Genomic DNA, 25,811 nt, shown 5'->3' with positions numbered 1-25,811 from the left:
TAAGCATAAAGTAAGACCGTGCTCTAAGTTAAACCCGACTTCAGAATACGAGCCACAGAATATGAACGGAATCTTGTCAGAATGATCAATTTGGTATTTCAATATCACCCCACAAAGAATAGTGCACTTCAAACACTGTTACCCTATCTAAAATATTCTATTCCCTTGATGTAGAGAAGAATACTATAATACTCTGAATGTTTCGATTTCTGCAGAACAATAAATATTTTGACTGAGGTAGTACTTATTATTGCAACTGGAGGGCTTTTTACCGACAGTTCTATATCAATTTGTCCCCTTTATATAAAAATCTAATTTGGTGATTCCATACGTGTCGTACGGAACACTTTGACAATTTCCTAGTTTCCTAGCCGAATGCTTGAGTAATAAAATGTCATTTTTTGTCAGTGATAAAGCTACAGTGGGTAGTCATATGAAAGACTAATAACCAACACACAAAAAATGATTATGGGTAAATTATGGGTGAAAATGTTGCGTGTCGTACGGGACGCAGAAATGTCCCATACGACACGCAACATTTTAAGCTGTAATCATGGTAATTGACCTATAGACGACATATTTTTGTTGGTAGTCAGTTTTTTGCGTGTCTACCTAGTAGGACTTTAATATTACCACAAAGCAAAGTAAAATTCTTCGTTCGCTTGGACAGCAGGTTGACACATGTGGTGAAAATGGCTGATTTTTCTAGCATGGAATCACCCAATCGGAAACATATAAAATAAACATATCAAAATAGAAAACAAATCCCTGTCCGATACCAAGTACAGAAAATAAATGTATAGATAAACAAAGTCATTAAAGAAGGGAAAAAGAAGATATGGGGAGACTGACATAAGCCATATTTTGCATGCATGAAATATTATTTTACACATTTCACTTTACACTTCCCTTCAAAATAATATAATCTAATTCTTCGAATACATACGACACTTTCAATGAAAATGCTTATTCCGAGCTTAAGCCGAGGTAATAACAGCTGCGCTTTGTCTCCTCAGGCCAAAAGGCGCTTTTAAATCCATCCATTATTATTATTATTATTAATCTATTGGCCATCCCCAACTAGAATGTTGTTTATATTTTATAAACATGTTATGCTTGAGTGAAACTCCTTTTTACCCTTCATTTATTGTCTTTGTTTTGGGCTGCTATTCTGAGTAGATTGGATCTCTGTTGAAAACAGAAACCGGTAGAATACACGTAACTGGTTCACCTCTAGAAGTTTTCCATTCTAAACTCCATTTGGTAACGCAGGCATATGGTGGAGAGGACTTTTCCGAGAGCAGGGGAACCACAGAAGAAGACGGTGATCTTCCCTTTCCGTTGCTGCTGTAGCTTTTGAAAAACCTTATTACGCGAAAGAAAAAAAAAAGAAAATGAAGATTATATGCTTTTTTTTGCAATACCTTGAAAATTAATTGATAACATGATCCAGAAGGTAAAATACTTTCAGGACAATATTCATGATATTAATAAAACTGTGCATTGTCACGGTTCGATGGCCCACTTCCATTTCAGATATTCTGTTTACTTAAGTACACTGTTCTTAATGTAACCACATGAGACGACTTACTCGAAATATTACTAACTTAAATTTTATTTTAAAATGTCAAACAATGATGAGGTGATGATGGTAATGGTAGCGGTGATAATGATGATGTTTATGATGACGATGATGATGATTATGATTAGGATGATAATGTTGGTGGCGATGCTGCTGCTGCTGATGATGATGATCATCATCATCATGATTGTCACACCCAAGTCAACCCAAGAGGATAAATATTCATTTCTCGCAACCAATTATCACACCCAAGTAACTCAATAGGACATAAAATGAATTAAATTGATAATAAAAATACAGTTCAAATATTTTATCAAAACTGTATTCAGGTTCTTGTAGAACGATAATTTAATGGCTTTATAAGTCTTTGAAATAACATAGAAAGTGACCCACTTTAACATTGAAATGAACGTTAATCGTTAATAAGTTACATCATTCGCCGACGGAGTTGAGGATATTGGGTATATCAAATGACACCCCTGAATAATTATGAATTAAAAAAAGAAATTAAAAAAAGGAAGATAAGCAAAGTACCTCATCCCAATTTGGTCGTCCTGGCTGTGTTCTGGTCATCAATCCCGTGATTGTATCTCGCTTGTTTTTCTTATGGATGAGATCAAGAGCGACATGGAGTCCAATAGCCTTCATGTCACTGGGAGAAAGAGCTGACGTCATGTAGAGATGTACGTCAAGGAAGCGTTCTATCTCCTCTACGTCGGCCTGTTCCGTCTCAATTGCATTAATGAGACTGATAAACCATTCGAAGGATCGCTGATCACGATTGATCCATATAAAGTCAACCTTCGAATTTGGAAATCGGAAAATAAAAGAAAACATAAGCCATCGTCATGATTATTGGCGATGCTTAAATTATTTACGTACGAAACTTGCAAGAGTGGTTGCCTGGATGTACATGTATACTCGACTTATGAAAACAAATTATTTTGTAAGAGACTTCGGGGGAACTCCTGAACCTTCAAACCCGTCTGAAATTTAGGGGCAATGATATTTTTGGCCGAAAAGCATTTTACAATTTTTTGCTTAAATCTCTTTAAATCTTGGTTAACATGGTCAGATGGTAAAAGCACAGTAACGTGATTTTTATCATTAGTCATTCCTATATCATATAAGTGTATTGATGATGTCTTTTGCCATGATTTTTTTCTTTCTTTCTTTTTTTAACGCGAATTTACCTGCGTGGATATTCAACACCCCATCCCTGTAATACAATGCCTATTAATGACTGACAGACAATGTAGTAAATGCAAAGTATAAGAGGGGTTTTAATCAAAGCTTTTCAAATCAAAACTTTTCAAAATAAGCCAACCATTCATAGCTTCAATAGAGCACTTAAAAAAAAACTAACCAATAACTATAACACTCACATCATTCATCATACTTAGGATATCTTATGGATCTTCTGTTCCCCCCCCCCCACCCCCTGCCTTTATTTCGCTTCTTTTCCTGTCTCCTTTCATTCGCTCTACCTGTGCAGATTTGTTTTTTGTTTTTCTTTTACTCGTTTTTGTCCTTTGTTGTTGTCTTTTTTTTATTTGTCTGTTCTTGTAATATTTCGTCTGTCTTGTTTTGGTTTAGCTTTTTGTCATGTCTTGTTCTTGTACCGTTCTGTCACGTCCTGTTTTCGCAACGTTTTTGTCTTGTGTGTCCTTTTCACTTTTCTTCATATCTTGTAATATAATCCAGCCTTGTTTATCTTCTACTTGAAAGAATATGTAAAAAATATACCTATTTAACAAGGATTTACATATAATTTTTACAAGAAAGATATGATGACTTGTATATTATATATATTTTGAACTTCAACAAGAACGATATGATTTGTATATTATATATAGATATATATTGTTTTTTGCATTAATATGACTTATTTATTGAAGGAAACCTTCGATCACAAGCTTTGCTTTCCAGAAGGTTCCTATTTCATTTCAAAATGTTATATTATATTTTGCTTTACTTTGTAACTTTGTTAAAATTTTGGAATGAATAAATTCGTTATCAATCAATCAAAGCGTTGCTTAGAGAATATGTATCATCGACTTTACCTTCTTTGTTTTAAGAATTGATGGTGTATCCGTCATCCACGTGTGGTGACATTTTGGACACTGAGTCTTAGCAGCCTTATACCGTTTGTATATGCTCTGCAGGATGGAAGCGAATGGTGTGATTCCTATTCCTGCCCCGATAAGAACGGCATGTTCAGCCTCCATGATATGCTGAGCAGGAGCTCCGTACGGACCATCTAAAATAATCTTGATTAAACAAAAAAAAAGTTTAAAGATACTTTCATAAGACTTTGCTAAACAGCGTGGAAACAAAGCCAAATATATTGAGTCAGCAATGCAAAGGGTGAAATATATTGAGCCCTTAATCGTCAAGGCCAAATGTCTTGAGACTTCCGACGCTATAAGGCCAATGGTAAATAGGTGCTTTCGAGGCTAAGGCTGGCTCCAAGGGAGCAGAACTCTGTTGCTAATGGGGCAAGCCTTTGCATAATTCCAAAGACAAATACATTTTGTAAACAAGGAGGATATAAATGGTTTTTCCTTTGCAAGTATTGATTGGAACCAATGAAAAAAAATCGCAGTTGTCCTACACTGTCAGTGTTATTATGAAGCCATAATGCATACTTAATTGAGCATGTTTCAATCGTCATGTTTCACTGTGAAAGCGGTATTTTACCGCTTTCATAGTGAAGGCGAAGTAGAGTTACTCCGGAGTAACTCCGGGTTGAGTTGATCTGCTTGTACTGCGGACCGACTTTAAACCCCCTTTCATATTGGCAAGCACCGCAGCGGTGTATCCGCAGTCGTTGCCATGGTTTCCAAGCGAGTTCGCGCAATACGTGTGGCCGATCACAGCGATAAGCGCATACCGCATTTCCGGTGCGGAGTAACTCCGTTTGTAACCCTCTTCTCGAAGTGGGTTGAGTACTCCGCATTGAATCCGGATCGAACTAATCTCATAATTTTCATATTGCCCTCCTGGACTCCGGACTAACTCCACTTCGGCTCTCACTATGAGAGGGGTAAAAGAGAATAAAGTTACTAGTTCTTTCCTTACTTCCAACCCAGTGTGAGGTGTACCGCCCAACATCTTGGATAGATCCAGTGAATGTAAAGCACTGTGTGCTTTAGAGTTATCCTCTCCAGACACATCTTGGCTCATTGAGCTTTCATGAGACTGTAATGTTTTCATTTTAAGGCCATTACCATTGACCTTACATGCCCCTTGTGAACCTTCTTCCTCGTGATATGGCGCATGTCTGTTCTTGGACGTGTTATATGCGCTACTCTTTCCTTGGTCTTTGACTTCATCTATAACTTCTGATTCGAATGCTAGGTTGGTCGCACCCCTTTTGCAGGTTGAGTAAGGATTTTCTTCAAACAAGGTTTTGGGGTTTTCAGAGGTGATCCCCTTCTGATTGTCACGGTCCATTGCGTGAATGACGTTCCTAGTTCCCAGGTCGACTTTGACATCTGAAAAATTGCCATTCTGCTCTCGATCGTCCACATCTAGGTGTGGTATGTCTTTAGGATGAGCGTGCTCTAGTTCTTTAATGACACCATGGAGTCTATTTGTCCAATGACCAACGCATCGAATGTGTAGAGACATGAAATCTGCGATATAAATCAACATCGTTATAATTGGTATTTATATCACAAAGATTGCATTTTAGGAGACATACCGTGGAGTTAGTATCTTCTAAGACAAACTGCAAACTTCTAAATCTTCCTCAGAACTTATCGTGAACATGACCTTTGTCAATATGGTAATCATGGTAATTGAATCCGAGTAAAAAAAAATGGGGAGCGTTTCATGAAAAGACTTATCGGATATTTTTTATCAGATAGGTATTGTTGTATCGAACAGTTGCCAATTGGGCCTGAACTCTCGATCACCTAATCAAGGTTGTCAGAGCCGACAACTTAAAGGACATAAAATGTTGATGAAACGCTCCCCTTGTGAAGATTACATGATAATAGGGGAGGGGAATAGAAAAACCAGAGTGATGGCAAAATAAATATAATTACATGTACCTTGCTCTTCTGGTGCGCTGCTAATGGTAAATGGATGCCACTCATGTGATGCTATAGATGGGATATTCACATGAACGTATTCCCCTGCATGGAACTTGAATTTGGAAGGACGCTGGATGACAAGATGAACAACCTGTAATGTAATCACCAAGAAACGAGAAGGTCAATAATTTGAAACAGCATGTGCAGTTCATGGCACCGAGTTCAACAGGAACCACATAGGCAACGCCTGGTAACATTCGTAATGCTTAATAACATTTTCCTAATGGGTAACATACGCTTGATTTGAATCGGCATGCTCCATTCGCAATGACCAATGTCACATTTTTCAAGGTGTCATAGAAAAGCAAATGACTGCTCATTTGCCCTTCCATTATTATTTTTTTTCATTTCCAGTGTCATGAAAGTTCAGGGTCTTCCGGAGAGTCTATAATAATGTATGATGTCCAATCCTATCAAAATCTATTGAACAATTACGATTATTTTTCTCTCTTTTGCCAAATCGATATATCTTATTTATAAATCATATTACTTCCCTTAGTTATTGCACTCCAGAAGACCTGCGGAGGCCTTGGGTCTGTTTCATCAACATTTGTTGTCCGGTTAGTTGCCAGATGTGACAACCCGGGCTGAGAACTATCCTTCATTTTGTTTCGCTCAAAAACAAATTTACATTGGTAGCTTTCGGATAAAACAGACTCTGTTGGATGGTACGTCTGACACGACCTTTCATTGCATGCTCCTCAGACCAAGGGATTGGCATCAATGAAGCTGAGCCTTACCACCCCCCCCCCCCCTCCCTCCCCGTCAAATTGTCGAGTGAACTCACATTGGCGGGTAAGATGTACCCTTTCTGGATGTAGGTTTTACCAAACCTTGCTCTCCTGAACACCTGCAGCCGTAAAAGACGTTCAAGAAAGTAGATTGCACCCGGTATAATGAACCAAATCCAGAAGTACTTAGAATGTATGATGATCAAGGTCCAGAAAACAATGCACAGTTGGTGGGTCCAGTAAAATACCTGAGTTAGAAGATCGAGAAAAAAATTTGAGGGTACTTCTTAATTTATTTTTAATTGATACTATAAAATCGTCGATATGACCATGAAAAACTTAACCGATCTCAAAGAGAACTACTTTTCTGGAGAAAGAGAAATAGTTATAAACATGTATGTTCTGAAAGCTTTTCCTAACGGCAAGCATTACGGAATCACCTACGCCCAAATTGTGTTAACCGGCTGTTCTACTTTCTGGAAGTGACTCTTGGCACAATTCATCTTGACCACCAAACCTAAAAGTCCAAACGGGTGCAGTATGATTTCATTCGTGATCTTGAATTATCAGTCAAAAATGTTAAAATCTCACTTTGAAGTATCCATTCCTTCTGATAAACGGCATCGAGCAGATGGTCATGATGATGAGTATGATGATGATCAGAATCCCTGTAATGATACAGGAACCTTCTACCAGACCCAGTCCTCGGAAAGGACGGACCAGGACTTCAAGAACCCAATCTGTAGTTGTACCATTTACCATCTCTACCTCGTATAGCAATCCTGTTTGAAAACAAACAGAATGATCCAATATTTTAATACCAAGGGTTGTGTCTCTTCAGAATCAAACCACAAAAATCATAATCATGGGTGATAATTTCTTTTTAAATGAGATTTACGTTAATATCAAAGATAAATCCATTTCAGATCAAAGAACACTTTAATGAATGTCTCAATTACCAGTCTGGTCTTGTTCAAATTCAATCTGCTTTCACCCCAATTCATCATCAGTCATCGGTTTCTTGTTTCACAACAGGCGGCCGCCGACCAACATTGTGTTCTTTGTCAAATTTAACTTTTTATTTTTATTTCAAAATGAATAAATGATTATTTTTTCATGCAAGGCTGTGATTCAATAGGCGAATAGGCAAAAAATATAAAGTGTTCATGGTCTCACCGATATTTGCAATATGGGCTGCGGTGTGAACGATCGACAAGATGATGATAAAGCTTGCAACAATCTTATGGATGATGACATGTTGATCAAGAGGCAGAACTGTCGTCAAGAATGTGTTGCGTAATGATGTCAAGAGCTTCCGAAGCATCAGAATCAGGACAAAGCAGCAATTGAAGCTAAGACATCGACCTGGAATTTGATCAAAGTAAGGATTTGTGGCTTTGTTGTTGACGACTGATTAGGTGATATTTAAGGACGACCTTAGATTAAATGACGACGCCACCTTCAAAATGCTCTTTAATATTCATTTATATTTCTGGCAAAGGACCTCTAAAGCAAAAATGAATATAGCTTAATAAATAATATAAATAATATGGCTTATAGATCTAGAGGCTTATCGAACTGTTTGGGTCAATTGACAGTCTGGGACGGTGCGGACTAGAAACATATCAATTTCAATAGATTTTAATTCTAATCCGTCAAGATTTAAAATTGTTTTTATTATTCAGACTTACTCAATATTTGGATTGGTCTACAACTAAAGTATTTCTAGATTTATTATAACTCCCTGCAATTTAGAGAGTACTTCATTTCATGTAGGCCTATATTTTTTTTCTCCCTGGTTGAGAATATGTTTGCAATAAAGCTTAAACGAGATGAAGAATATATACCCGCTGTTGATCCCTCGAGAGATCGTAATTTAGTGTAGATTTGTATTCTACAAGAAGTTCTCAAGTTTACATTTCAAAATCAATAGGCATGTGGTTTTAAAGGTCAAGTCCACCCCAGAAAATTTTTGATTTAATTAAAAGGAGATAAACCAAACAAGCATAACACTGAGAACTGCCCACCCCAGAACACTATTGATTTGAATAAAAGGAGATAAAACCAAACAAGCATAACACAGTGGGCAACCCTGTTGCCCACTGTTTCTGTATTAGCAGGTTTTAGACGAAAATCAACTGATTCTACCACTACACAATAATAATACCTGCACTCCTTGCAATTGCCAGAGCAACTGGGTTCCTATCATCCTTGATACTCTGGTGACCTTCGTATGCACCCCATCCTGCTAGTCCAATATTGATCATCACGAAGACGACCCAGAAGATGATGACGGAGAGGTGATTACGGATTGTATGATAACTGCAGCAAGTCTTTCTTGCTGATTGCCGTTTGAGCTTCTTCTTTTTAGGATTCAGCCACTCGGCCGCGCTGTTAAAGAAAACAAAATCTGAATTGTATCAAAATCAAACCTTTATTTCCATTCCCTTTTGACTGGGAAGAAAAAATAAAGATCATGAACCAAGTAAAAAAAACGATCCTTCATTACTTTTTTTTCAAATTTACCGTCCGTTGGGGATTTTTTTTCAACAAATGGAATTCTCTTCTACAATCATCATGGTCTCTTCATATTTTGCTCACGCTAAACGCAAGTATAAGATGAATGCTTATTATGCTCATGGCGCAACCATTATTGTGATGGTAAAACTCAGATTAGGTCTTAATTGATTTAGAAATACCAGTATAAAATATTCACATTTCCCCTTCCTATTTCATGCAATTGCTTATACCTGATGGTAAGGTTGGATGTGATACTAGGATATCTCTGCAGTTGTTCAGAGAGTTCTTCGAAGCTCACGTGGCCATCACCATCGACATCGGCATCTTCAAATAGAATCTCAGTCAGTTCCGTCAAAGTTTCATCACTCAGTGTCAACGCACTTTCAGCAGTGCAGGAGTTCAGCACAGTCTTCAGCTCCTCAAAGTCTATGAAGCCGCTCCCTGGTTAGACAGACGCGAAATCACTCAAATCAGGTATATATATATATTTTTTTTTTGTTATATCAGATAGAAATTCATATCCCAATAAACGTTAAAGTTGCAACTTCTTCATTATGTATTAATGACGTGTTAGTAGCGAGTTTTCGTATTTACTAACGACCATGGGCGGAAATCCCAGGGGGACAGGGGGACGTGTCCCCTACCCAAAATAGTAGGGGCGGGCACAATATCAGATGTCCCCCTACTATTTTAAGTCTATTATGATGGAGAAAAATACATCATTAACAATCGAAATAATACCTTACATTTGGTAGAAAACCTTTTTTTCCTTTTCTTTTTTTTTTGCTTGTCAATTTTGTTTTGGTTAAATTGAACTTACATTTTGGGTGATAACCTATTTTTTCTCAAACTGTCCAGCCCCTGGCCCCCCCCCCCCCCCTAACTTTAGGGACAGATTTACGCCCAAGCTATGACGATGCACCTCTCTACAACGGATCGATTCCTTTGAAAATACAAATCAAAGTCAAATCAAAATGGAGAGCTGAGAGGCTTTTGTCGAAAGTCTGTGAACCGGGGACAGCAGCATCGTGTCTTGACTCTGGTCGACACATTTGCAATTGTTTGTCCGTTGGAAATCTTTGGAATCCCGGTCCACCAACTTTCAACAAAAGCCTCTTAGCTCTACATTGTGATTTTAATTGCATCTTCAAAGGAAATAGTACGTTGTAGAGAGCGGTTCCGTAATAAATGCGAAAACTCTCTAATGTTCACGTCATATACAACCGAAATCAGAAGACACTGTTCTCAGACATCTAAAAGGTGAATTTAGGGCCAAAATACCAGCTGTGGTCACGATGTCAATATGAGTTTGAACAGAAATTACTACCAAGAAATTACTACCAAGAGAAAATATGTGCCAAATGACTCTGGAGGAAAATGCGCAATAGCTGAGAAATGACCAAAAATGCACGAAATTCCATCAAATGTCGGGTAACTTTCAAAGTAATATCAATACGCTGTCCCACATGCCTTTCTGTGTTAGTTTTCTTCAGTATTATCGTATTATCAGTATTATTTTAAGCTAAGATGTCATGATTTTTCAAAGATAAACTTACATTAATTTACAAGATCTATATAAATAATAGTATTTTTGACAATCAACCTTGATTTAAAAGACTTTCTCAGGAAATATTTTTTGTTTGCTGCAACTTATAATTACGAATACATTTATTCACAATGTCCCCCTATTTCTTTTACACCAATGAATAATTTATATTAGACCAAGTTTATAGCAAATATTTACACATCGCAACACCGACCCTGCCTACAATCTACATTAATTTTACTGCAGAATATGAATAAACTTGTTCAATTCATCATCTTTTATATGTGAAATTGCATTCTTGTGTTCTGGTCAATTCTGAGGGATTTGATACACTACCATCGTGAATTTTATTATAAAGTTATCATGATAAGTATTTCTACAAATTTCATTAGAATATTATGTAGTGTATGTGAATTCCTACCGTCTACATCATAAACCCGGAAGAGAAAGTGAAGCTTCTCTTCTTCTGTACCATTCACTAAAAGCCGTAGAGCGCCTATGAGTTCATTCAAGCTGATACTCCCAGACTGATCCTCATCTATCAGCTCAAAAAACCTCTCGGCAAAGAACGACTAAAGACACATACATCAAACAATGTTTTATATATAGGTGTTGTTACATGGGCAGTTAATCCCATCCCTCTTTTTAATCTTTCACGTTGGAAAAGGTGGGAAAAGGGAGAAAAGGAAAAAGGGTCAAAGGAAGAAAAAAAGGATGTCATTAAAGTCGATAAGGGTCGTTTAACTCTATTGTTCAATTGCAAAACTGACGCCATCTTCAAGGTGGTTTTGATTGCTGCTATACCAAAAATCATTCTTCTCTAGATACCTATTTCATAAATTCGAAATGTAGCTATTTTCTACCTGATTGGGTTAACTGTCTAGTTGAATAGCAAAGTACAGCAGATGAACTAGCTCATTGAACGCGACCAGATTGGCATGGATGAGCTTTTATATCACAATACGTAATGTGGGATTTTACGTCTATTTTCAAATTGATAGAATATCACTTTAACATACTTTTTTATTTACAAAAAATGAATCATCAACTTTATGAATGCATTTTAAGTCGAATTTTTCATAGTAATGTGGATGCCGTGACAAACTACTTAGGTTTTATTCCTGCCAGATAACCAGATTCAAGTTATCATGATGCTTATACTTGGATTGTTGTCTGAAAATTGAATCACATAACATGCATAACGTACCTTCTTAACGTTCAGTGCATTTATAAACTCATCCAGATCAATCTGATTATCATCACCGGCTATCTCCTGGAACTGCTTCTCCAGCTTCATCAGCCATTTTTCATCGTTTCCTTGTCTTTAAAAAAAGGATGTAGAGAACAGTGAGTTTTCGCATAACGATGAACTCATTCAAGAACAAAGAAAATGTATTGCAAATGCCCTTCGTGACAAAGATCAACCAAGAAGTCTTTGTCGAAATTTGGTGGATCAAAAACAGCAGTTTAATCCTAGACACGGGACAAGTGACTTATTTGCAATTTTCTGTCAGTTCCGAAGCTAATGACACGATGATGTCATATTCCTATATTCAACTCAAATATAACATGATGGCTTTTTCTTCTTTTCCCCTTCTTTCTCCAATAGTCCTCCTCCTATTTATTCGATTTTTCATCTTTTATTCTATTTCATCGTATTTCTTTTCCCCTGTTTTCCACTCCTTCTCTCTCTGACTTACATTCACAATTGTCTTGTACAAGTGTTATATCATGTATACTATATTAAACTATACTTTTACAGTGTTTAAAATTTAATGATGAACATTTTTCGCATATACCGTATACTATAAGGGGGTGACATAGCAGCTATGCCTACCTTTCAACACTATCAACATGTATTGTAGATGTTAGGGGTATTAAAGTAAGTGCAGACAGTAATTAATTATTTACATGTAGGTCTATGTTGATTGTTCATGTGAATCATTTCAATATTGCTAAGATGTATTGTACTATTCATCTTTTGTATATGGTAGTGAATCGTATTACCGAACACTTTTCATGAATTTGATCATATCAAACACATTATTCCAATAAAATTCACCAAACTTTCACCATAAATACAAAAATACCTACAAAATATAAATATGCAGAAATTCTACCGAAATTGTTTTTCATTTTCACGACATCAGCTTCCAATCGGACCCCTCTTCGCAAGTGAAATATTTTGGTCACTTGAAAAAGGTATTGTATAATTACCGAACGTGTGTTTTCTATGGGAAAAGTCGGGAAAACAACAAAGTCACTGATGTGAGCTATTTTGACCATATTTGTTTGTTTTGAGGATATAAAGATTTCAAAATTGTGTTTTTGATCATTTTTCTACTCAAGTTCCCTTTAGAGGGATGTTGCAAAGGTTTGAGCGTATTAGATTATTTTTTGACGCATAATGATGCGCACGTTCGCTAATACAAGGCCGGTCGGTAATACGATCACTTACTATACTTGTTAAAGCCATTGGAAACCGAATTTCTTTGCATGCATACATTGACCAATAATCTTGACAAAACTGCTGCTCCTGTTCATCATCATTTTTCGACAAGGCCCTCCCAGCTGTTCATTGTCATTTGATTGGCATTTTTAATACTGTATTTCTTAATTCGTTCCCACTGGGTCGCATTGTGTAAACTTAATGATATCCTTTTGAAGAACCGCGATTGTTTGTCAACCATAAGTTGCTAGTGATAACGGCCTGAGGCGGGATGCTGAATTAGAACGGGGGCAAATTGTGGAAATGTGTGTTGCTTCCAAAAGCGATTTTTTTTTAAAATTAAGAGTAGGGCCTGCTTAACAGTTCCCGACCTCTTCACCATTTCAAAATTCTAAACGGTAACTTCATGAATTGGAAGCCCCCATTCCCACACGCCCCTTACATTTACACATACTTTCTTAATGACTGATTATCATAACAGAATGTTATATAAACGTTTCTGTTAGAATCAACATTTCTTTTATCATGCTTTTTTACTGTTTTTATTTTACTGTGTGGAATCAATGAAATGTGTCGTAACATACGTTTCCGCCATTGCTTAGTAATAAATGGAGTATCCGGGGTGTCCAACGATCGGGCAGGATCGCATTGAGTTAGCACAGGAATCTTGTTGAGCTCTGTATGAAAAGAGGGGAGAAATATACACAACAAAAAAAGTAAGTCAACCGTAAACAAACACCAATAATTTCCGTACCACTGGGAGTTCTTTAATATATTTTTACATGAGCGTGTAGGTAATTATATACATGTACGCGACCCTCTGAGTGAATGTTACGGACGTACACAAGTGATAGAAAACTGTTGTATGGTATTCAAAGCGCGTCACATAGGCCCCTCATGTACAATGGCAACTTTCCGATTTGCTTAATTAAAAATGCCTACAAATGTAATATTTTAGTGATACAATGTCTGACAACATGATATCTAATGAGATATATTATTTCCTTTGCCATGAAGGTAATTAAAAGCTGTATTTTTCCATTCAAAATGGTCGCCATATGCCCTATGTGCAGTATGTATACAGTTCGAAGGTGGAAACTACCTTTCATAAGAGTAAAAACCATAAAACGCATGAAATTGTGATCTATGAGTAAAATAATGTCTGAAAATATGTTTTCTAGCAAAATATATCATTTCAAGAGGCATGCATGAGATAGGTGCTGTATTTTGATATTCAAAATGACCTCCCTAGGCCCTATACACTTAGAAAAATAGGTCCAACTTTGAGCCTTTAAAGATGTAGACCAGGGGCCCGTTGCATAAAACTTTTTACCTGAGAAAACTCAGGTTGTTTTTACCGGAGTTTTTGCCCAGTATTAAAGTCAATGACAGAAAGCAGACTAACCTTAGTTTTCAGTTTTTACCAGAGTTTTCTCAGGTAAAAAGTTTTATGCAACAGGCCCCAGATGTCTGTTTTGGAAAGGTGTAACTCTGCTCTCTCTGAAAGGTGCAAATCAGTGAAAGGGTTCTTGTAAGAGTAACAACATGAAAGTGATCCTACTCTCTGTGCACAGCAATTAGGTGCACTGTACAATCAATGGACCTCGGGGGTGGGGGGGGGGGGCTTGGAATGTTAAATGTTTATTCCACCTGTTACTAGAACCTAGAACCTTCAAAAAAATGACATCTAATAAAGTCAACTTTCAAATGACACCAACAAATCGGAAAACTATTCATGCTTGAGGGAGTAGTGCCCACTGAAACAAAGGTATGACAATTAGACTGGGCTGGAATTAGCGTTCCAATTTCTGTCAGTTTTTGAGAGGCATATCCTATAGAACTTGCAAAGTTTAAGGATGTTGTGATAAATTAATGACTAAACGTGATCAGTTGTGGTTGTTTAAGCAAATTTCATAAATTGTTAAATTGAATTTAATGCATGAGTGAACACAAATTACACATTTTGGGGGCAGCATTTCTTCTTTATCATGTGGATCTCAGCAAAGTGTTCATGGGAGTAGTTAGAATAGGGAGAGAGATAGGACTTAAGTGGGAGAAGTAGTTTAGTGAAATAAGGGTAAACAGAACATGTATCCAACCCCCTCCCCGTATACATTCGTAATTCCGAAGCTTCGTTATTCCGAAGGTTCGGATATTCCGAAGGTTCGTTAATCCGAAAGCGAAATAAGGTTCGTTGTTCCGAAGGTTCGACAATCCGAAAACGAAATGAGGTTCGTTGTTCCGAAGGTTCGTTTATCCGAAAACGAAATGAGGTTCGTTGTTCATTTCGTTTTCGGACTAACGAACCTTCGGAATTACGAACCTCATTTCGTTTTTGGATTAACGAACCTTCGGAATTACGAACCTCATTTCGTTTTCGGACTGACGAACCTTCGGAATTACGCCACAAATGTTCGGATTAACGAACCCTTTTTCGTTTTCGGATTAATGAACATCGAGGTATAGGCAATTTACTTTAGCATAACCCCCTTAGCTTTGCAAGTTCCAAAAGACTAACCTTTCAAAAAAAATGTAAGGCTAATTCCTGCCCAGCCTAGCCAAACTTAGTCTCTCAGGAGGAGAGAAGTTTAGGGAGGGGTTGCTAAATGTTCTGTTGACCTTTATCCCACCAACGTACTTCACCTACTTAAGTCTTATCTTATTTACTATTCTTTTGACTCTCATGAATACATTGCTGAGATCCATATGATAAAGTCAAAATGCTGCAGTAAAAATTGCAATTCATCATCACTCATGCATTAAATTTTAATTAAATAACTCATGAAATCTTCTCAAACAACTAATTGATCACAATTTATCATTAATTCATCCCAAAACCTCAACTTTGCAAGTTCAAAACAAAAAAAAACCTAAAATAAATTGGAAGGCTAATTCCTGCCCACCCTAATTTTTACACCCTTTGTTTTAGTGGGCAGTGCTGACTCATGCATGAATAGTTTTTCAACTTTTTGGTGTCATTTGATTTTTTTTTCTTTGCTTTTCATATACATAAGTTTCCCCCCAAGTGATATAATTTTCATTTGGCAGCCATTTCAAAAGTGTATAGCATTTTGGGGACACACTGTATATCTGGGGGGGGGAATAAAGAAGAAAATGTGAAGTGAGATTGTGTGTTAGATATCCAAATAAGGTTTTGCACGATTAAATTGGCATATTTTAATCGTAACAAATAATAGTAATTAGTTTTTATACTGTAGTTTATGTGGTAAAGAACGTGTGTGCTAAAATTTGGCGCGTTGCCCCCCCCCCCTTCGTCCTCAATACTGAAGGTACTGAACAAGCTAAAACAAGGTATTCTTGATACAACATATTTTGAATAAAACAATACAGCTAGCAAAGAAAAAAATACTTTACAAAACAATTACATTTATATAAGAACGACATGCAAGGTACATGGAAGATTTGAAAGCAAGCAATGAGTTTATCAAATGACAAATCAAGAATAACTTAAACAAATTGTTAAATAATCTGAAAGTATTGCCAGTAATTAAACAACTATTTTTTTTCTATAGCAGTAAACTTAGCTCACGAAGTCCCTTGAATATACTTTGACTATCTGGGCATTCATAATAATTCCCTTTTTCCCCCAATTGTTGAACAATGAATAGATATTGTGTCTAGTTTGAATAACAAAAATGGCCTGGCTATGGTGATAATAACAATTTAATTTTGAAGGGTGTAATTTCCTCAATTCTTCAGCCTTTGGTGTATTTAAACCTTCCGTTACAAAACAGTCAAGTCCCAGATAACATAAAAGATATTAGCTGACCATACATCCAATATGAAAAATATAAATGGCGAAATCTCAAAGGGTAGCCTGTTAGGTCCTTTATTGTTTATCATTTATATTAATGATTTTGTAAGTCATCCGACATCCTTTCTTTCATAATTTTCCGACGATTCTGATGTTTTTTTTCTCTCATAAAAGTCCTAACTATCTAGTAAATAGGGGGCCTGCTTTGAATTATGATACAGTGCATTCTAAAGAGATAATAAACTATCCCAACCCTGAAAAAATATCTATACATGCTATTTTTGCACACTGTTCGCATTGTGTTTGATGACACCCCATGATACCATTGTTTGCTGACAAGAAGCTGCTAAGAATTAATTTTGTTTCTGTCTCACTTAGGTCGATTTAGGTATAAAAATGATACAACAATTCATTATCTCGTGTATTTGATTCGATTCAATGTTCCCTCAAAATCGTTCATTTCATCATTTACCCGACAGGACACTCTAACGAGTGTCATCTACCTCTTTTTAGAACATGAAATATAAAACAGCACATTTTTGTATGATGGACCGAGATTCTGGAGCTCAATCAGTAAAGGTATCATTAATGGCCCATACCTCAATTTTTCTTTAAAAAAATATATTGATTTTTTTTATTCATACAAGTCATCATTTCCTTAATATTGATTAGTCATATGATTAAATTCACTTTTTCATTATGATATGCCATCCTAACTTGTTTTTCCTTTTAATCCGCGCGTTGAAGCCCTGCGTTATTATCTTTATTTACCTCTTTTCCCTTTTTTATATCCCTATTTTGTGTATTTCCATTTTTTCTTGTTCTCTGTTTTTTTTCCTGCTGTTATCTGTTCTTTCGGTTACACTTCGTAATTCCGAAACACGTTAATTGCCTATACCTCGATATTCGTTAATCCGAAAACGAAAAAAGGTTCGTTAATCCGAACATTTGTGGCGTTATTCCGAAGGTTCGAATGTCCGAAAATAAAACAGGGTTCGTTATTCCGAAGGTTCGAGATAAAGCCGGAGTAGCAATATTAATAATAACATTGCGCTTTGGAATATATTTCCAGATAGATGGCGTTATATTAATGTTTAATATTATTATTATCATTATTATTATTACTTTTATCAATATTATTATTATTATAAGTTTTTGCATTGCTTTGTGATTCAAGAAACAATACAGGCTTATGCTTACCCTGGACTGCGAAATAACTAGATTATACTTTCTTCTCTCTGCTCGCCGATGATGGGGTTGTATGGGAGCTCTATAGAGCTCCACTCTTGGTCGATTGGGATACACCTTGAATGTTGTTTGAAACCGAATTTTTCTTTTGATATATTATGTGTATGAATAGCTGATAGCTTAGAGCTATTCGTCTAATCGCCACGTTTTCCATTCGGATGTTGACGTGATCTCCTAAGGTCGTGATCAAAACATGTCCATATGGCTTTAGTTTAAGGATATAAATGTACAAAAGAAAATGCGATTGCTAAATTTATTTTTAGGATTGAAATTACACAAAGGCGTTTTTATAATTATTTCAAGGAGATAGTGAAAGTTATCAGGGTACTTATTGTCCTTCAAAGTTGAAATCGATAGAATTTGGCTTCATTTCGTTTTTGCATACAAGAGAATACCCAATACAGAAACTAAATTAGACTTTGCTCTTAATTGCTTAGATTTGTCTTTCTCTGATGTCCCACTGACAATGGTTTTGAGCGAACTCGACATGAAATTCCTTATCGAAACACGGGGTTCACGCGCAAGGACCATATATGGAGCGTTGTGGCCCAGTGGATTAGTCTTCGGACTTTGAAACAGAGGGTCGCGGGTTCGAATCCCAGCCATGGCGTAATTTCCTTCAGCAAGAAATTTATCCACATTGTGCTGCACTCGACCCAAGTGAGGTGAATGGGTACTCGGTAGGAAGAAATTCTTCGAATGCTCGAGCGCCCGATCAAGGTAGCCGTGCTAAAGTCGGGGTTATAATAGCAGGGCCCGCTGGGAGAACAGTTTTCGGAACTGAAGTGGCTACCCTGGGCAAATATGCCGTTATTATTATTATTTTTATTATCATTATCATTATTTTTATTATCACACTAAAACAAACGTCTGTGGCAATCTCGAGGAGTGTTACGGCATATTTTGGTAAATTGCACACTTTAGTAAATTGCCAAGTTGTTCAACTTATTCATTTTATTAATTCATTTATATATTTATTTATTCATTCATTCACTTCAGATGGGTTACCCCTTTTAAATATATTTTTTTAATGAGTAGCCCAATCAGCGCAAATTCTTGTTTATGTTGGGACATTTTAGAATACAAAGTAAATTTACAGATATACAAAGGGAGCAAACTTATGTATAAATTGAAATGTTACAGAATGACCAAGTTCGGTTGGCTGTTCATTTTCATAAAAGAAAAACAACGTGAATCGTAGGCCTACATGTACGTTTATCTTCAGAGGCAATAAATAAGTGATGCTATACAAAACTGGATAGCAATGCAGCTACCGATTACTCACGCACCCGCCACCTACTCACAAACATGTACACGAACCCTACACACACACACCAAACACCCACCCACACACACACACACATTATTAACAAGTATATTTATATGTGTATGTATATTATACATACACATATAAATATACTTGTTAATAAGACTATAATGGCATAAAACATGGAAATACAATCGATATATAGGTTCATAACGTATAAGCCAAACGTTGTTATATATTGAGTGTGTAATCACATGAGAAAATATTTTGGAGCTTTCGACAATTTCTAAGCTCTGAGCTTGTTTGATTGCAACTGGCAGATCATTCCAGAGTTGACTACTTGAGAATAGCTATATGATTGCCTGTAAAATTCAGTTTTATATCTGGGCAAACGCAGCATCATCTTTTCGGTATTACGAGTTCTTCGTACTGAGATTTCATCAGCAAATATGAATATATCAGACACAATCTCACGCGTTAATACATTTATATATACGTACAGCATGCTGTCTATAAGAGTTGGCCAACTCAGTTATTTGAAAACATCCAATGAAAATGATCGGATACCCCATGACTTTATAGAGGCTACAAAACTAGCCATTTTGTGTAGTTTGTTCAAGGTATTAAATTTCCTATACCTCTCTGTGACCACACGTTACAACAATATAGTATGTGACGGATAATGTCAGTATATATCAGATAATTGTTTAGTAGAGAAGAACATCTCCAATCGTCCCATTACGCCTAGGGCCCGTTGCATAAAACTTTTTACCTGAGAAAACGGTTTTTACCGGAGTTTTTGCCCTGTGTTAAAGTGATTGGTCAACATTGGTTTGACTTTTAAAAAATCTGAGCTAGAAGGTCACACTTGTCACCTGTGTCTGTGATATGTTACAAAAATCAACCCCAGAAAAAATTGCGTTCGAAAATAATTATTTAGTGCTTCAAAAATTGAAATATAAAGTGACCGGAAACACCATCTTAATTTATCCCATACACTTATGTGTACTATTTAGGTGTCTATAAGACGCCTATTTACAAAATCGGGGTTTGCCGTGTAGTTTTAGCTTTTCATTCTCAATAATGGTTGTTTTTAGGGTTTATTAGTTCTAATACATGCGCTTGTACACATGTTTCATCTTGATTTGAGAATTTTTTTAAATTGGCTGCTCACAAAGTTAAACAATACCTCTAAAGTCAATGGCAGAAATCAGACTAACATTAGTTTTCAGTTTTTACCAGAGTGTTCTCAGGTAAAATGTTTTATGCAACAGGCCCCTAGTCTTTGTTTCAGCATGTTCAGTGTGTGCTTAAAATCAAGATGCGAGTCTGATTGTTACACCAAAACATCTGGATTCTTCTTGTTCGAATTTTGATTTCCTCTCTCATAGACATTGTGTACACTATGGGTGTGTATGTTTAAGAATAAGTAACCCCTTATTCAATGTGGTGGATTTTTTCCCCTCAAAACTGTCTTTAGAAAATGTCATTTGGCAGTAATGTTTATCAACCTGTGGACAGAATTTTGTGCAAAAATGAAATTGATTTGTTTATTTATCGATGAGTGAGCACAAATGGCATTTCGGCGTCACAGAATTATTTCATGGGTTATAAAGTGAATTATGGGGGCAAATTCAGTTTGCAATGTAACTCGATCGCTGTTATTTTTATGATCCATTATTTTTATCACCACACTTTTACACATTCATGGTTGAACGAGCTCTCTTGAAAACTTATGAACGAATACTCTTCACATTGCATGAATGCATTCTTTTCCTAACAATTTCTAAGGATCAGTTGAATTTATGGACAAATCAGTGGTGGATCCAGAATGTAAAAATGGGGGAGAGGGCGGGGGCGAGAAATCGGGGAGGTAGCCACTAACATTTTCCAATTTTAGCATTTTTAGCTATAGAGGATACTACCATAAAACCCTATCATACGTCACCAAAAATTTGCTCACTCAGTCATGAACATGCGTTATCAAATTTTTGTGTGGAGTGGCTTAATGATGGATGATAAAAAAAACATTAGCACCATAACATTCACCCCCCAAAAAAAAAACCTTAGTCCAAATTTGTATTTACACAGTCTGAAAAACGACTCTTGTGACTTTCAAAAACTGTCATTTTTAATTCAACCTATGGTTTCTCCTGCATGACTCAACCGATAAATCTCAGGAGTTGATTAATGGGTAAAGACAACCACCTATAAAATATCATATCTCAAAATTATTCCGTTAAAAAATTACAACATTTGTATTTAGGGGGGGGGCTTACTTTTTTGTGTATAGGTAATACAAACTTCAAATTCGATTGAGCCTTCAGTGAATTCGGATAACGCCCACACACAGTGTCAAGATTGACAGTGGTTGTCCAAAATTTGACACTGTCCACATAGTTGGCATATCCGTCGAAATACTCGATTCGTTTATAGTTATATATGCAAGTAGCATGAAATTGCATTTGTTCTGCAGTCATGGTAGACTTCGCATCACCATGTACTGAAATATGTAATCTCTGCTTTTTATCTGTTTATTTGTTCATAGTTTTGTATTTACCATGGCGATGGAATGTGAACGTATAATTCTCATAGTTTGTACACCAACCTTCGATGCCCATTCCTACATGTATATTGCAAAGTTATTATTTTTGTGATGTGATTTTTTTGGAGTAAACTAACTACGGTCACTGCGTTAGCTATTAGAAACAAATCAACTAGCACTTATAAGATTTTTCGCTTGAAAGAATCATTGCAAATGTGTAAAGAGAGGTTCATTTTTATAACCTATTTCGGGTCCTATAAGTGTTGGGATCAATTTCCTTTAACGCACACATTTTGGGTGTAAAATTGACGACCCCTTGCTGGCGTTAAATTTCTGTTAACCATGTTAACAGTAATTTAGCAATGGAGCTGGTAGCTCCATGGTTTAACAATGACACGAATGACACCTTTGGGTGTGAGTTCGGAATCTCATACCCTTTTCAGGGGGTAAATTAGATTCCTAATCTTTTTTTATTTCAAACCTAACCAAACGGAACAGAAAATGTATTGTTGACGGACATATGTGCTATGATAATATTCACGCCCTAGTAACACTTAGGGGGTGTTGCAAGAAAATATTTGCGATCAATTGCAAATATTCTGTTGCAATTTTACAACTGATAGATCAACGTTAGCTGTAGCAAATCAGATTAAACTTCTTGGAGCAAATTAGCATTCAATCACTAATTTGCAATTAACTGCAAGACATATGAATGATTTAGGGACCAAAAATTGACTTGCAATTGATCGCAAGTTTCTTGCAGCACCCCATTAGTATTATATACCATTAGGCCGGTGTTATATCGACAATATCATATCAACACCAGGTATTGCCAATGTTGACACAACACCAGCAGAGTGTCATATTAACACACTGTCAGGGTGGTCGTAAGCTTGATAGGTGTTAATTCTTAAACACAACGTGATTAGTGATTTAGTTTAAGCCTAAAAAGACTGGGGGAGGGGCTGATTCAGCCCCCCCCCTCGACATTTTTCGCGATAAATCCGCTGCGCAAAATTTTTTGACCGCGTCGCTCGCTGACTTTTTACTTTCAAGTTTTGCGCAACTTTTGAGACCAAAATTGTGACCCCCGGGTACGCAGTTCCAAAATAACGCAACATTTCGTAAGTGCATGCAGACCCAAAATTACTCAAAAACGTGAATTTGTGTACAAATCAAATGCAAATAGTGTTCTTAGCCAAAATTCATAAATGTATCATTATTTTTCCTCTTACTGCTCAAAATCAATTAACTTTATCTTGTTTATGGTCAAAATAAAGTCCCCGACAATTTCCATTGAAAAAACAATAAAAAACAAAAAGTCGAAAAACAAAGAAATACATAAGAAATTTAGAAAACAATAGAATACATAAGAAAATAAATTTGATTTTTAATTTTTTTTAAATCAATTTGATCAGATGCCTATCTAGAGTATGTGAAACAAAAATTAGCATTTCAGGGGCATTATTTTATTAATTAGAGCAAACTTGTGATTTTACGCATAAATTAGCATAATTAATGAGACATGAGATTTTTTGCCAAATTTGATGTTATAGTTTTGTAGATAATGCCATGGGTAACGCGTGTGCCAATTTTCGTCGCGATCAACAGCTGAGATCATAAGGGGGGGCTGAATCACCCCCCCCCCCCAGTCTTTTCAGGCGTCGAAATAGCCAAGTCTATTTAGGGTTAAACGTCTCTTTGGCAGGGCAATAAATGTTCAGGTTGTACCAATATCCCATTCTCAATAAAATCTAGCAAAAAAAAGAAGTTTTTTTCATGCCTCCATAAATTGCAATAAAATCAATTGTCACCCATATCAAACATCTGAGATGGTCAATTTTTAATACAAAACGGTATTGCCCTAGATTTTCTGAATATTTGGGAGTGATAGGCATATCGTTTGTATTTTGCTCGCTCTCCATGCGCTTATTGACTGCGTAAGGAGACGTTGCAAAATATACCTTTTATTTTCCCTGTTCTCATATCCGGGCATTTGAGGATGCGTGTAAGGAGATAGTTTCATAATGATCTGCGCACCTACAATATACGTCATAATAGAGACAACACTGGACTCGGCCCTTTCAAGTACGACATAAAGGCAAAGTACAGAACCTAGACGGTAATATAAACATGACAAAATGCAAATCTATTCTTAATATCTTAATTTTCATTATTTTTGCTCTAGATATCAGATTTGGATGAAAAAACAAGAATTGACTGGGTTTCTTTCGGAGAACATCAATTATATTGCCCTCAGAATAATCATATTGCCCTCGTCTAAAGACTCTGGTCAATTATAATTATTTTGCGGGCAATATAATTGATGTTCCCCTCAAGGTCAGTCAATATAGTTTGTAATTATACTCCAAGACTGCGTTCATTTAATATACAATCACAAATTTCTCTTTTCATTGAAAAAAATGTTGCTTCCCTTTTTCAGCATTTCTTCTCTTCATTTTACATAAGTAGCCTGTCCGTTCCCGTTTGTAGAATAATCGAACGACTTCTTTTGAATACCAGCACACGTTTTTAAGCACATTTTCGACCTTCCACCCATTTCATCCTCACACAGACGCTGGCAATATATTTATTCCAATCAAGTATCAGCGTCGTCCTCATCACTTGCATTTTGCAATTAAGTAATACGACCAGCAAAAAAAAAACATTAAGAGAAAAGGTTTGGATATATAATATTATGTTGCGCTAATGTGGAAATAGTGTATGTAGCAATGCTAGCCCAGCCGAAAACAATCCATGATTTGGCATTAATACATTATTTTTAACTGTGTATTTTTTCCACCGTTAAAAACACAGTATGATTATTTAACCACAGAGTGACGTTTATGTACACAATTGGATGTTGCAGCAAAACAAACCTGTAACTATCCAGGACGCCATTGAGCGCAACTCACTGGATTAAAGTGATACAGCGATTCGATAACAACAAGACAAGAAATCTAGAAATTGATGACACTGCACATTTATCGGGTTCCAAGCTTTTCAAGAAAACAAATTTCCTGATTTTTCCCTGATGATTATTTAAGCCCGTTCCCAGTTTCGCATGTTTTCTTAGTTGTTGCAGTGCGCATACATTCGAAATTCCGAAGCTTCGTAATTCTGAAGGTTCGGATATCCCAAAGGTTCGTTATTCTAAAGGTTCGTATTTCCGAAGGTTCGTAATTCCGAAGATTCGTTATTCCGAAGACATAATGAGGATCGTAATTCCGAAAACGAACTGAGGTTAGTAATTCCGAAGGTTCGTTAATCCGAAAACGAAATGAGGTTCGTAATTCCGAAGGTTCGTTAGTCCGAAAACGAAATGATTAACGAGCCTTATTTCGTTTTCGGACTAACGAACCTTTTTTTGTTTTCGGATTAACGAATCTTCGAAACATCGAACCTTATTTCGTTTTCGGATTATGGAATCTTCGGAATAACGCCACAAATGTTCGGATTAACGAACCCTTTTACGTTTTTCGGATTAACCAACATCGAGGTATAGGCAATTTACGTGTTTCGGAATTACGAAGTGTAACCGTTGCAGTGAATTACATGTATTGGTATAAAACAATAATGTAGAAGTAATTAGTACCAGCTTAACCAGTCATTCAATGGATGTCGTTTTGAAATGCAACAAAATATAACAGAGCCTGAATGACTACAGTGCGTTCTACTTTAGGGCTGATCAAACTTCCCTGATTTTTCCCTCAATTGAGGCATTTTTTAAAAAATGAATTCCCTTATTATTCCCTGACTGGAAGAAAAGTACAATAATTTTCCCTGATGGGTTGGGAACCATGTTTATTCCACCTTACCAACAAATATAACGCGAAGTACAAAGTATGGGCAAAGCTCCAGTAAGGGAACAAATATGAATAAGAATAATATATTTACCTCTTTAGTACGGTATCTCAGTCTGATAGAATCAACCAAGGTAGAGATGAATGTAGGCATTATCATGGATATAAGTCTCCCATTATATATTCAATAAAAAATTACTGTAAATCTATTGATCAATTTCGCATAGATTTGTCAGTTCGTATCT

At 36.3% G+C, this 25,811-nt stretch overlaps 1 protein-coding gene across 1 annotated transcript; it reads right to left on the bottom strand.

Annotated features, from left to right (window-relative positions):
- Nucleotides 1–1,233: 1,233 nt before the first annotated feature.
- On the bottom strand, nt 1,234–25,811 carry LOC121423520 (NADPH oxidase 5-like). Its single transcript, XM_041618872.1, has 14 exons — nt 25,661–25,811; nt 13,513–13,605; nt 11,687–11,801; nt 10,901–11,051; nt 9,164–9,374; nt 8,581–8,804; nt 7,590–7,778; nt 7,005–7,195; nt 6,470–6,661; nt 5,641–5,773; nt 4,664–5,220; nt 3,646–3,852; nt 2,117–2,383; nt 1,234–1,365 (listed from the first exon to the last, which is right to left on the bottom strand). Exons 2-14 carry the CDS (start codon nt 13,521–13,523, stop codon nt 1,234–1,236), a joined length of 2,580 nt encoding a protein of 859 aa, XP_041474806.1. The 5' UTR covers nt 13,524–13,605; nt 25,661–25,811.

Source organism: Lytechinus variegatus, chromosome 11 (genome assembly GCF_018143015.1).
Source record: "Lytechinus variegatus isolate NC3 chromosome 11, Lvar_3.0, whole genome shotgun sequence".
Taxonomy (NCBI): domain Eukaryota; kingdom Metazoa; phylum Echinodermata; class Echinoidea; order Temnopleuroida; family Toxopneustidae; genus Lytechinus; species Lytechinus variegatus.
The sequence above is the reverse complement of the archived record's forward strand: the minus strand, read 5'-3'. Positions and strand labels throughout refer to the sequence as shown.

Coding starts and splice junctions, on each gene's coding strand:
- LOC121423520 (XM_041618872.1), bottom strand. Junction 8,805..9,163: donor ACATCCAACCTTACCATCAG/GTATAAGCAATT, acceptor TTTCTTTAACAG/CGCGGCCGAGTGGCTGAATC. Junction 5,221..5,640: donor CAGCGCACCAGAAGAGCAAG/GTACATGTAATT, acceptor TTTATATCGCAG/ATTTCATGTCTCTACACATT.